Raw genomic sequence first — 14249 nt, forward strand, 5'->3', positions numbered from 1 at the left:
AAATCTTTTCCGAAATAAAGTTAGGTAAACGCAGCCAGCAGGGGCAAGAGAGGCGCGCTTTAAAACGCGCCGGGGATTTTAATAAGGTAATCAGTTGATTTCAAATTGGTTTGAGTTACGTAGTATATATATTTGCACAATGTTGATAAAACCATTGAGTAGATGAATTCTGAATCAGACCGTTGTACGTTAGCCCAGACACTGAAATCCATAAAACAAACCTTCCAATTCAAAGTGAATAAAGCAGTAATTTATTTTCAGTTAAAAAATAAACAAGTATCTTGCCTGGTTGAAAACTGAGAAAACACACATTTAATATACCTATGGTATATTTGTCCAATTTAATACAAAATCCACGCCCTGTCTTCACAATTTAAATACATAGATGGCTATATATTTTTCCTTTTTACGTACATCAACCTTGCAGCAACTGATTTAAAGATGACGCAGTCAAGCTGCAATCATGGTTATATATAATTGTCGACAGGATTCAGGCGTGAATGGCGTTTCTACTCGGTCCCCTTCACCCACTGCTTAGCCCCACTCGCCCCCGAGCAGCTGGCCAGGTGAATGCAGGCAGCTTCCGGCCAGCGGCGAGCGCAAGGGGCGGACCCTCTACCGCAGTGCTGGCTTGGAGTGCGCTGCACTCTGACAGTAGGCAGAGTGGATGAGCGAAGAGCACAGCGGATATGAGCTGCGGTTCCACACAGCTCTCTGCAAGGCGGTCAGCTCGGTCCCTGCTGGCGCTCCACGGGAACCTTCGCCTCGCCGGTTATTCGGGCTGCAAAGAACAACTATAATCTTCTCCAGGAGGAAGGGAAAAAAAATAAAACGACAGTAAATGTCTGGAAACCGGGTGCAATTCGCAGAACTACCGCCCCCGGGAGATGTGAAGGAACGCCACAAAGTAGGACGTAGGTGTTTATTTTTAAGAAAAGTTTTCACTTATTCTTAGCTTAGTCGTGTGATGTTGGAAGAAAGTAAATACGTTAATTGTGTCTGTGACCTGTCATTCGCATTAGAGTGTACAGCGAAGTAGTCATGGTACTCAGCGTGCTGAGTTTTACGTGGATTTGTAGACACTAAATCGACAGCTTGCTCCTTCCAACTTAACTTTCGTTCCTTGATAGCGAATGGATTGAAGCTAGTAACATTCCGGTTGTTTTTTTTTAAAAAAAACATGTTGAATATTACTGTATTTAACTTTGAGATTAATCCATAACCTATGATGTATTAAGTAGACCATAGATTACCGTTTCACATTCATGAAAATGTGAGCATATTTTTCATACTTAATAGATGTCCAGGGCTTTTATCCTTTTTTGTGGATGGTCCAAGTGATATGTGAAATGGGTAATAGAAAGTATTTTTAACAAGCATATCTGACCGTTGACAGCCATTGTTCTCGTTTACTAATTATGCTTTAATGTGACATTTCACTTTTACTGATCGTATCTGTATGCTGAAGTCGAGGAAGAGAATTTTTTATGTTTGAGCTGATTTTGTGTGGAGTTTATCACTGTTTGTGAGATTGGGCTATTTCATTTGCAGATGAATTGTTGCTTGGTTTACAGCAAAGCAGTTTTACTCAAATACAAAATTAAATTGGTTTTGCAGGTGTAGTTAGATCCTGTTGATTTTCATAATCGTGTAGGTAAATCGTTTTTCGCCAGTGTTTGAGAGAATGCCATATTTAAGGTACAGTAAGAATTCATGTCCCTTGTAATTATGTGGCTCATTACCAGCAGGTATGTAAGTCATTTGCATATACTCGATGTGTGATATACTATTTGGATAAGACAGCACTGAGGTTGTTCAGAAATTTGAGTCCTCTTTAATGTCCTCAATCAGCAAGGATCCTTAGTCTTGACTTTATATTGTCCCATGCCTTTAAAGCTAGATGCATCTCTTCCTTTTGTGCTTCTTTTTGGAAATATAATAAGTCTCTGGAATTTGAAGGTGAAAGTAGTTACTGAACAAATTACAAAAACAGAGTACTTCTAATTATGCATCAAACATTCAAAAGACTTGTAATTTCTTCTGCCCAGCTGAAGAGAATAGATGTTACCTGTGATTGGAATGCCAGCTGTTTTTAATGAATGGAATTCAAAGTGAGGAAAGACACAGTGGGATCAATTGCACATGCATGTGGCTTCCTTTATTAGATAAAGTAATAGAATCCAATTGCAGGTAATGTCACATTTTTCATGTTACTGGGACAGTCCAAGGTATTTTGTTTTGAACTATTGATTGCTTTGAAGTGTTGTCTCTGTTGACATGTAATTCAATAGAGCAGTAAATTTTCACATCTCAATTTGGCACAAATGACTACTTGGGATATTTTACTAACATTGCCCAGAGTAACTAAACTCTTCATTGCATCCAATTTGATCAGATGACCAAAAATTAGGTTTGCTGAGAAATTTCTATTGTCTGTACATTTAAAGTAGTTTATTATGAAGTGCTATAATTTAAATGGACTATTTTGGTCCTCCAATAGATTTGGAAATGTCACCAGCAATATTAGTGATTTAGTTCAGTAACACTAATGTCCAAAAAGGTGTCACTGCCTGGAAGTAAAACCATACTATACTGAGTGAATTATAAAGAGAATATGAGTCATATGTATGAATAAAGTACCGGTATATATGATTCAGCTGAAATAATTGTCCTCTTGTTTCATGAAACATAGAAACATAGAAAACCTGCAGCACAATGCAGACCCTTCAGTCCACAAAGTTGTGCCAAACATGTCCCTATCTTAGAAATTACTAGGCTTGCCCATAGCCCTCTATTTTTCTAAGCTTCGTGTACCTATCCAAAAGTCTCTTAAAGGACCCTATTGTATCTGCCTCCACCACCGTTGCCAGCAGCCCATTCCAGTCACTCACCGCTCTCTTGAGTTTTTTTAAAAAAACCTTTCTCCTGACATCTCCTCTATACTTACTCCCCAGCACCTTAAACCTGTGTCCTCTTGTGGCAACCATTTCAGCACTGGGAAAAAGCCGCTGACTATCCACACGATCAATGCCTCTTATCATCTTATACACCTCTATCAGGTCACCTCTCATCCTCCATCGCTCCAAGGAGAAAAGGCCGAGTTCACTCAATCTGTTTTCATAATGCATGCTCCCCAATCCTGGCAACATTCTTGTAAATCTCCTCTGCACCCTTTCTATGACTTCCATATCCTTCCTGCAGTGAGGCGACCAGAACTGAGCACAGTACTACGAGTGGGGTCTGACCAGGGTCCTATATAGCTGCAACATTACCTCTCGGCTCCTAAGTTCAATTCCACGATTGATGAAGGCCAATATACCATACGCCTTCTTAACCACAGAGTCAACCTGCGCAGCTGCTTTGAGCGTCCTGTGGACTCGGACCCCAAGATCCCTCTGATCCTCAACACTGCCAAGAGTCTTACCATTAATACTATATTCTGCCATCATATTTGACCTACCAAAATGAACCACTTCACACTTATCTGGGTTGAACTCCATCTGCCACTTCTCAGCCCAGTGTTGCATTCTATCAATGTCCCGCTGTAACCTCTAACAGCCCTCCACACTATCCACAACACCTCCAACATTTGTGTCATCAGCAAACTTACTAACCCATGCTTCCACTTCCTCACCCAGGTTATTTATAAAAATCATGAAGAGTAAGGGTCCCAGAACAGATCCCTGAGGCACTCCATTGGTCACTGACCTCCATGCAGGATATAATCCATCTAAACCACTCTTTGCCTTCTGTGAGCAAGCCAGTTCTGGATCCACAAAGCAATGTCCCTTTGGATTCCATGCCTCCTTACTTTCTCAATAAGCCTTGCATGGGGTACCGTATCAAATGCCTTGCTGAAATCCATATACACTACATCTACTGCTCTTCCTTCATCAATGTGTTCAGTCATATCCTCAAAAAATTCAATCATGCTCATAAGGCAAGACCTGCCCTTGACAAAGCCATGCTGACTATTCCTAATCATATTATACCTCTCCAAATGTTGATAAATCATGCCTCTCAGGATCTTCTCCATCAACTTACCAACCACTGAATTAAGACTCACTGGTCTGTAATTCCCTGGGCTATCTCTACTCCCTTTCTTAAATAAAGGAACAATATCTGCAACCCTCCAGTCAATTAAACCTCTCCCGTCCCCATTGATGATGCAAAGATCATTGCCAGAGGCTCAGCAATCTCCTCCCTCACCTCCCACAGTAGCCTAGGGTACATCTGATCCAGTCCTGGTGACTTATCCAACTTGATGCTTTCCAAAAGCTCCAACACATCCTTTTTCTTAATATCTACATGCTCAAGCTTTTTGGTCTGCTGCAAGTCATCACTACAATCACTAAGATCCTTTTCCATAGTGAATACTGAAGCAAAGTATTCATTAAGTACCTCTGCTATTTCCTCCAGTTCCATACACACTTTCCCACTGTCACACTTGATAGGTCCTATTCTTTCATGTCTTGTTCTTCACATGCTTGTAGAATGCCTTGGGGTTTTCCTTAATCCTGCCCGCCAAGACCTTCTCATGACCCCTTCTGGCTCTCCTAATTTCCTTCTTAATCTCCTTCCTGCTAGCCTTATAATCTTCTAGATCTCTAACATTACCTAGCTCCCTGAACCTTTTGTAAGCTTTTCTTCTTGACTAGATTTATTACAGCCTTTGTGCACCACGGTTCTTGTACCCTACCATAATTTCCCTTTCTCATTGGAACGTACCTATGCAGAACTCCACACACATACCCCTGAACATTTGCCACATTTTTTCCGTACTTTTCCCTGAGAACATCTGTTCCCAATTTAAGCTTCCAATTTTCTGCTTGATAGCCTCATAATTTCCCCTTACTCCAATTAAATGCTTTCCTAACTCGTCTATTCCTATCACTCTCCAATGCTATTGTAAAGGAGATAGAATTATGATCACTATCTCCAAAATGTTCTCCCACTGAGAGATCTGACACCTGACCAGGTTCATTTCCCAATACCAAATCAAGTACAGCCTTTCCTCATGTAGGCTTATCTACATTTTGTGTCAAGAACCCTTCTGAACACACCTAACAAACTCAACCCCATCTAAACCCCTTGCTCTAGGGAGATGCCAGTCGATATTTGGGGAATTAAAATCTCCCATCATGATAACTTATTATTACACCTTTCCAGAATGTGTTTCCCTATCTGCTCTTTGATGTCCCTGTTACTATTGGGCAGCCTATAAAAAACACCCAGAGAAGTTATTGACCCCTTTCTGTTCCTGACCTCCACCCACAGAGACTCCATAGACAATCCCTGCATGAACATCCACCTTTTCTGCAGCTGTGACACTGTCTCTGGTCAACAGTGCTATGCCCCCACCTCTTGTGCCTCCCTCCCTGTCCTTTCTGAAACATCTAAAACTTGGCACTTGAAGTAACCATTCCTGTCCCTGAGCAATCCAAGTCTCTGTAATGGCCACCACATCATATCTCCAAGTACTGATCCATGCTCTAAGCTTGTCCACTTTGTTCACAACACTCCTGGCGTTAAAATAGACACATCTCAAACCATCCATCTGAGCACGTCCCTTCTCTATCACCTGCCTATCCTCCCTCAGACACTGTCTCCAAGCTTTCTGTCTTTGTGAGCCAACCTCCTCTTCCCGTCTCTTCAGTTCAGTTCCCACCCCCCAACAATTCTAGTTTAAAATCTCCCCAGTAGCCTTAGCAAACCTCCCCACCAGGATATTGGTCCCTCTGGGATTCAAGTGCAACCTGTCTTTTTTGTACAGGTTACACCTCCCCCAAAAGAGGTCCCAGTGATTCAGAAATCTGAATCCTTGCCCCCTGCTCCAATCCCTCAGCCACGTATTTATCCTCCACCTCATCCTATTCCTATTCTCACTGTCATGTGGCACAGGCAGTAATCCAGAGATTACCACCTTTGTGGTCCTGCTCCTCAACTTCCTTCCTAACTCCCTGTAGTCTTTTTTTCCAGGACCTCTTCCTTTTTCCTACCTATGCCATTGGTACCAAAATGTACCATGACCTCTGGCTGTTCTCCCTCCCAGGATACCTTGGACCCTGGCACCTGCTTTGGGTCAGCCATTTGGAATTGGTGTTAACTTGCCTCAGCTATCTGCTCAATTAAAATGAAATGTATTTATCTTCAACAGTTCACCAAGGTTGAGCATAACTTGGTTCCACTCCAGTTTTGTGGGTTCTGGAATAGGTAATGTCCAACTGTGGAGATAATAGATGTTGCCCAGGTGGGGCAGCAGGTGGTTGATTAGGCACAGTTTGAGATGCTACATTCCTCAATATATTCAGGGCTTCTGTGTGCTCTGAGTACATGGCCTTGGTTCTCAATATCATCTCAAATATTACTTCTCCATTTTGAGTAGTCTGAAACCAGCAATTATCCATAACTAATGGGAATTTGCATTTCTTCAAGGAAGCCTTGAGCACATTCCTGCATCATTTTCTGTTTGCCTTGCAATCATTCATGACGGAGTGAATTTACGCTTAGTAATGCCAGTGTTTCTTAAATTTTCATGGACGTCATCTGCTTTGCTGAGTGTTTCTCACAGTTTCTGGTTTTATTTCAGCCTTTCAGATTTATTGAGGTTCTTCAATTACCTCCCTTGGGCCAAACAGTTGATGCCTAACAAGTGGCAACTTGGTTGTATATTTTGAGAATTAAGAGAATCTTGCTCTTTTGTTGGATGAAAGGTGCTAAGATATGATGTCACATGAGTTCTTGGTGAAGACTGATAACTGAAATGAACACACAGCAAACTGCCACAAATGAGAGTATAACAATAACCAGATATTCCTATACTTCTGTTTTGGTGTCGACTGAAGGATAGATATTGGTTGAGGAAAAAGTCCCCAGTTCTTCAAAATAATATTTTAGTCCTTTTCATGTTTACTTGCGATCTTGGCTTATATTTCTTCTTGATCTTGGTTTAATAATTCATTCAAAAGTAAGTACCTAAAACAGGGTCCAAGAGCACAGAAATGGGTCCTTTGGCCAAACTAGACCATGCCAACCAAAATTTTCATCTGAACTACTCTGATTTGCCTGCATTTGGGCTATATTCCTCCAAAACATTCCTATTCATGTACCTGCCCTACTGCCTTTTAAGATTCTGCAGGTACTAGAAATCCAGAGTAATAAACACACAAAATACTGAAGGAACTCAGCAGGTCAGGCTGCATCTATGGAGAAGAATATACAGTCTACATTTTGGGCTGAGACCCTTCAGCAGAAATAACAACTGTCAGTTGTCCTGTTGAAGGGTGTTGGCCTGAAATGTTGACTGCTTATTCCCCTCAATAGATGTTGCCTAACTGCTAGTTCCTCCAGCATTTTGTGTGTTACTTTTTAAGAGTTGTTAATAGTAACTTTTAAATATTAATATTTGGGTACTATTTGTTTAATGAACATAATGCTGCTGTTGAATAAATCCACAACATTCTAGCTCAGACACAAGAGGGCAATTTTACACTGGATCACTGCTCTGTAGCTTTGCAGAGCAAAGCAGAGATACGATACTAGCTTTTGTCACTGTTCCATCAAGGATCGCAGGCTGTACAAAATTTTGGCATTGTATAACCAATGACCTGAGTTACTTACACCGTCATATGCACACACCATATGGCCTTACAGCAGCATAATGTGCCTTTACTAAAGTATAGGTTTTCAGGAAATTCCTGACCATATTTACTTATTTTTCAAAATGTTGGTGCAGCAAATCCCAGTAAGGCTGAATCTTGGATTTAGACAATTTGCTGAATAATCAATCCATGAGTCTTTCTTGCTCTCAAAGTTTTGTAGGGTGTAAAGTGTTAATTGTGTTTATATTTTCCCCAAGACTTTAATACAGGGTGGGAAATTGACAATCAGCTTATCAATTGTGTAGTCTGGTAGTACAGAATTGTAAAAGACTGGTTCATCAGTGTACTTCTATAGAATATGACTCCCAAACAATATCAGTTTCATTTGTCATTCAGTCAAAATTCTAATAGGTACTTCAGATCATTAGGAAGAAAAAAAATAGCTTTATTTGTCACGTGCATTGAAATATTGAAAGAGAATGAAAGGCATGCTGTAATTTACATCAAATCAAACCAGGTGAAGATTATGCTGGGGGCTGTCTGCAAGCATCACCATGTTTCCTGCGCAAACATAGCACGCCCACAACTGACTGACCCTAACCTTAACTGTGTGTCTTTCGGGCCACAATGTTTTGCAGAACCAAATAAACTGGTGATTAAATGGCAACTAAACTAATCCCTCTGTGCTACATAATATCCATATCCATCCATTTTTTCCCCTTGCATTCATGTGCCTATCTAAAAATCTCTTCGAAGTCAGTTTCTATATCATGCCAGCAAGCACTCCTTGCGTCTCCTTTGAAATTATCCCGTCTCTGCTTAAATGCACACCCTGTGATATTGGACATTTTAACTCGGAAGTTGGGTGGGGTGGGGAGGGAAGGTGGAGAAAGATGCTGTCTGTCCACTCCATCTATGCCTCTCATAATCTTATAAATATCTGTCAGATCTTCCCGCAGTCTTTGCTGCTCCAGAGAACACAGCCCAAGTTTTGTTCAAACTCTTGTTTTAGCATAAGCCTTCCAGTCTCGGCAGCATCCTGGTAAACCTTTACTGCACCCTCTCCAAAGCCTCGACACCCTTCCTAAAATAATCTGAAAATGGGTCTCAAAGGTAGCTCCAAGCTTAGCTTTAATCAGCATTGCCTATGTTTGGGCAATTTATAGCAATATTGGAAGGTATGAATATGTAGCAAATATTACTGGAAAATTGGGGATATTCACAAAATTTTTGAGAACTTGTGTATTTTGCACTATTGATGGGCTTTTATTACAGATATACTGGTGGATATCCAGTAGCTCAGCCAAGAAAATGGACAGCATTTTATTTTGGTACATTCAATTAGTGCATTGAATTTTTGTTTTCGTATCCCATATCCATTAGAGCTGATTGTACATAACATTTAATTAACATTTGTGTGTTTTTTAATTCTTAAAGATGTCGAGGTAAATCATTAGACAATTTTTTACTTTTGAATTGACAGCTGGTCATAAAACCTGACTCTTTGCAAATTGGAAAGCTATCAATGAATAATCTGATATTATCTGAAAATGTATTTATAAAAATCTGTGTGAATTCTGCTTTACAGCAAGTGAAGAAGAAATAGCTTGATTAAATTTTGGACTATATCAGATTCCTTCTTGATTATTTATTTCTTTGGAAAACTGTATCAACTTGTGTCCATCTGTAGGCAGCTTTTCTTTTTGAGGCTCTTTGAAATGGAATGAAATATCAATGTGTTGTGAGGCATGACACATTTAATCTAATTCTCCTCTGTACTTCACCTACTCTAAATTCTGCTACTATTCAAAATGAGCATCATCTTTTGTGATTGTACAGACTTCGAAGGGTGGATTGCCAAGAAGTAAGTAGTTGGGAGTGAAGTCATGTGATGCTGTCAGGAGATGGTGCAACCGGAGTAATCGGGTAATGTCCTCTGCACCCATTGCTGAGACTTGGGAAGATTGTTTGTTGACTACCCACCCAGTGCCAGGGTTAAGGATGTTTCCTGAGGTTGGGCAAAGAATTTGGAATGGGAAAGGAGAGGAGCAGATTGCTGTGGCTCGCGTAGAACCTGTAGCTTAGAACGAGTTGGAAATCAGCAAGTTTGAAGAGCTAGGGTTTAAATTAAAATGCAGAATCCCACTGAATTCAAAAATGTTACTGCAGAAACTTAGTGAAGTATGTGACACAGGAAGAGCCATTTGGTTCTTGTCTGTGCCAGTCATTCCTTTGCCTAATTTCAATGTCTGACATTAGGACCGTGTCTCTGCAGATCACTGTTCATAAACTGCATACCAAAGGACTTTGTAACTGTGGTGAGGGCCTCTGCTTCTACCTTTTGAGGGGGTGAGCATCAATTTCTCACCTTCCTGCCCTCTTGTCCTCAAACGTTTTGCTAATCTTTGCCCATTTGCTTTTGATATTCCTGCTGAAGGTGATGAGATAATTTCTATTTATTTGATTCATAGTCCTTATAAGACTATACATCTCAGTTGAATGTGCCCCAGGCTATTCTGTTCCAAATAAAATAACCATCTTTTCCCTTTATATCTTCAATTTTGCAGTCTTTGCAATATCTCTAAGCCTTCAATGTATCACATTGTTCTGTTACGTGAGAACCAGAACTGCATGTGTTAACCTTCCTCCTCTCACTTTGGGCATCAGGTGGTAAAGGACAGCATTCTGTAATCCTTGTTCAACATCTTACTGATTTCTACTTTTAGCATTTGTGGAAATACTCAAGGTCCCTTCACAGTACTTGATATCTTTGCTGTTTATTTCCTTGCTTTTCCCCAAATGGATGTTGTAGAGTATGGATATGGGACTTTTGTACTGACCAAATTGTCTGTTTGAACTAGTCCTGTTTCCTTGTTTGGCTCAAATTTCATAAAGCTTTTGCTATCCAGGTACCTGTCTAAATGTATTTTAAGCATTCTGACTATCTCTATTTGCGTGCAGTCTAGAGCTTTCCTCTATCATGCCAGCACAAAGCCATTTCTTTTAAACAGCTGCAAATGACTTCCTCATTACTACATTGGTCTAAATTATGAATATGTATTCCAAACAATAAAAATATCAATTGATGATTCCTGTAGAACCCCGCTGCTAACAGAAGCACCTTTTACCTCCACTTCTGTGCCAATGTCAGATCCACTTGCCCTTGAAACCTTTGGCATTTTACTTTTTCAACCAGCCTGCCTTTAACTGCAATGCCCTCATTGGTGTTTCTTATTAATTTCTCAAATAAATACCATCCAATTAGCTGTATATAGTCTTAATAAACCTCAGTCTGAGTAATCTGTACCATTCTAAATAAAGTCTATGTTGCCCCTTAGGTTAATTCTAATAATTTAAAGTTAAAATGGGTGTGTTATAATTTATGGGTTTTTTTTTTGCATAACAAAAATGGTAGCAGTCTTCAGCTCTATTCCTTTAGTCTGGAAGGAATGGAAAATTGTAGACAAATACCATAGTCACTGCTCTTGCTACTTTCAGTCACCTGGGATATACTTTATGTGAGCTCAGCAATTTAAACATTTTCATAAATGTCAAGCCTCCAAATGCTGCTTTCTTTATTCATCTTGTCTGTTATGTCATACTGGTCTTCCTTAACTATAACATTGATGGCAATCCCCTTTTCAATGATGACAGTTATAAAATAGCCATTAAGAACTTGCACATGTCCTCTTCCTCAACCAAGAATTGCCTTTAGTCATTATGGTGCCTTACTCTTTGCAAAGTTATCGTTGTGCTCTGCCACTTGTTGGAAAATAAAATCAGTTTTTAAATATTTTTCACATCTTTGTTTGCTTTGCTAATTTCAGATACTTAAAGTGTAAAAGAGAGGTGAAAGTAGATATCAAACTGCTGGAAAGTGATTCTGGAGAGATGGTAATGGGGGAGAAATAAATAGCAAACAAACTGAATAAGTATTTTGCATCAGTCTTCACTGTGGAAAACACCAGCAGCGTGGTGAAAGTTCCATGCGTCAAGGGTCATGCATTGTGTGAAGCTACCATAACTACAGAGAAGGTTCTTGGGGAACTGAAAGGTCTGAAGGGAGATAAGTCACCTGGACCAGATGGTGCACACCCCAAGGTTCTGAAGGAGACGGTTGGAGAGATTGTGGAGGCATTTGTAATGATCTTTCAAAAATCACTATTTTCTGAAATGTTCTGGAAGACAGGAAAATTGCAAATGTCACTCGACTGATCAAGAAGGAAGAGAGGCAGAACAAAGGAAATTATAGGCCAGTTAATCTGACCTCAGTGGTTGGGAAAATGTTGGGGTTAAATATTAAGGATGAGGTCTCAGGGTACTTGGAGGCACATGATAAAATAGGCCATAGTCAGCATGGTTTCCTCAAGGGAAAATCTTGCCTGACGGATCAGTTGGAAATCTTTGAAGAAATATTAAGTAGGATGGACAAAGGAGAATTGGTTGAATTGCGGATGGCTTTTCAGAAGGCCTTTGACAAGGTGTCACACATGAGGCTGCTTAATAAGCCACAGGAAAGATTATAATAGAGCATTGGCTGATTGGCAGGAGGCAAAGAGTGGGGGAAAAAAGGGAGCCTTTTCTGGTTGGCTGCTGATGACTAGTGGTGTTCCACACAGGTCTGTGTTGGGACCACTTTTTACATTATATGTCAATGATTTGGATGATGGAATTGATGGTGTTGTTGCAAAGTTTGCAGATTATATGAAGGTGGGTGGAGGGGGCAGGTAGTTTTGAGGAAGTGGAAAGTCTAGAGAAGGACTTGGACAGATTAGGAGAACAGATAAAGAAATGGCAGATGGAATACAGTGTTGGGAAATGCATGATCATGCACTTTGGTAGAAGAAATGAAAGGATTGATTATTTTCTAAATGGAGAGAAATTTTTTTAAAATCTGAGGTGTAAAGGGACTTGAGTCATTAAGGTTAAAGTGCAGGTTGACTCTGGAGAAGAAGACAAATGTGATGTTAGCATTCAATTCAAGAAAATTAGAATATAAAAGCAAGGATGATTGCAGGATTGAAAGTCTTGTCATATGATGGCTCTTGGCCTGCATTCACTGGAATTTAGAAGAATGATGAGTGATCTAATTGATTGCTATTGGATGGTGAAAGGCCTTGGTATAGTGGATATACAGAGGATGTTTCCAATGGTGGGAGTGTCTAAGACCAGTAGACACAGCTTCAAGATAGGCATCCTTTTAGAAGGGATTTGAGGAGGAATTTCTTTATTTAGAGAATGGTGTATTTGTGGTATTCTTGGCCATGGGCAGCTTTGGAGGCCATGTCTTAATGTGCATATATTTAAGGCAGAGGTTGATGGATTCTTGACTGGTCAAGGCATGAAGAGAAATGGGGAGAAGGCAGGAGATTGGGGCTGAGAGGAAAATTAGATCAGCCATGATGAAATGGCAAAGCAGACTCGATGGCCCAGTGGTCTAATTCTGCTCCTACATCTTATGGTCTTATAAATCAGGAAGCTACAAGCCAGTTTATAATAGTCATAGAGAGAAGTTTTAGAAGCTATTATTAAATATGTTATAACAGGGCACTTAAAAATTCAAGCTATTTGGGCAGATAGAAAATGTGAAAATGAAACCAAAGGTCAGATGGGCTTGATCAGCTGGAGCTTGGGTGTTCGAAATAGTCTAACTGTTTACAGAGCATGAGGGGAGAATGTTTCCTTCTGTGAAGAAGCTAGAACTACAGGTTAGGTTTTAAAAAGTTAAGGTGATCTATTTCACATAAGGTAATTTCCCTTCCCCCCCCCCCCCCCCCCCAAGGTTGTGAATATTTTCACCTTGTTTTAAGAAGTCTTTGAATGAGAAAGGTAATTTGAAAGGTTCTTGTAGATGTGAACTTGAAATAATAATTAGATCTTATTAAATGGTGGCACAGATTTAATGGACTGATCATCCTTCTGTTAATTTAAATGCTTCTATGCAAAGGAAAAATCAAAAAGCTAAACTGAAAGCATCCCAGTTTTGAATAAGAAAACCATTATTAATAGTTTTGATTTGAGATTTAATTTTATCTAACACTAAGACATGAATGTAAGATTGTTGGAAGTTGCATTCTAGGATCCTTGGCATTTAGAAGAAGGGGACAAAATAGAGTAGACGGATGGCACAGAGATGGTCAAGGGAAAGCAACTTTGCCTGTAAACATTAAGGTGTCGAATCAAAAGGTGCTTTAAAACAAAGGGTCAAAATGCTGAATGTGAAATGTGTTGATTATCTGGGAATGTTTCTGAAGGGAGCAAAAGGCACACAGCAAAATATGCACTACTGATATGATGTACCATTGTGTATATGCTAAAAATGTGGTTTGCGACATCAGATTTATCCCTCCGTGTTACCCTGTGTTAGGATTATATAGGTCCTGTTCAATTCCTGCAGGACTGGAATGACCATTTGGGAAACATCTCTGGAGATGGATGCAGAATTAATATCTATGAGATGGCCCTTAATCATTTAGGTTTTCTAACCTAAATTTGTAAAGAGAGGTGTGGGGTGAACCAAGGAATCTGTGATAGAACGAAGGCCAGTATTGTTCGGGTTACACAATTGATTTTAGTGCATAATCTGTCTGGAGGAGTGTTTAAACAGTAACAGATGAATAATGGCAACAATGAAAGATAATATTCTGT

General features: G+C 39.9%; 1 protein-coding gene across 7 annotated transcripts in view; it reads left to right on the forward strand.

The window, feature by feature from the left end:
* The first annotated feature begins 645 nt into the window (after positions 1-645).
* Positions 646-14249, forward strand: part of LOC140732271 (sickle tail protein) — a 634545-nt gene continuing 620941 nt past the window's right edge. For 4 of the 7 annotated variants that reach the window (XM_073054676.1, XM_073054677.1, XM_073054678.1 and 1 more), the window contains exon 1: positions 646-914. In XM_073054676.1, coding sequence (XP_072910777.1) covers positions 842-914 — 73 coding nt within the window. In that variant the 5' untranslated portion in view covers positions 646-841. The remainder of the gene's footprint in view (positions 915-14249) is intronic. The other 3 variants (XM_073054661.1, XM_073054662.1, XM_073054663.1) reach the window with 1 other exon arrangement.

This window comes from Hemitrygon akajei, chromosome 8, assembly GCF_048418815.1.
Source record: "Hemitrygon akajei chromosome 8, sHemAka1.3, whole genome shotgun sequence".
Taxonomy (NCBI): domain Eukaryota; kingdom Metazoa; phylum Chordata; class Chondrichthyes; order Myliobatiformes; family Dasyatidae; genus Hemitrygon; species Hemitrygon akajei.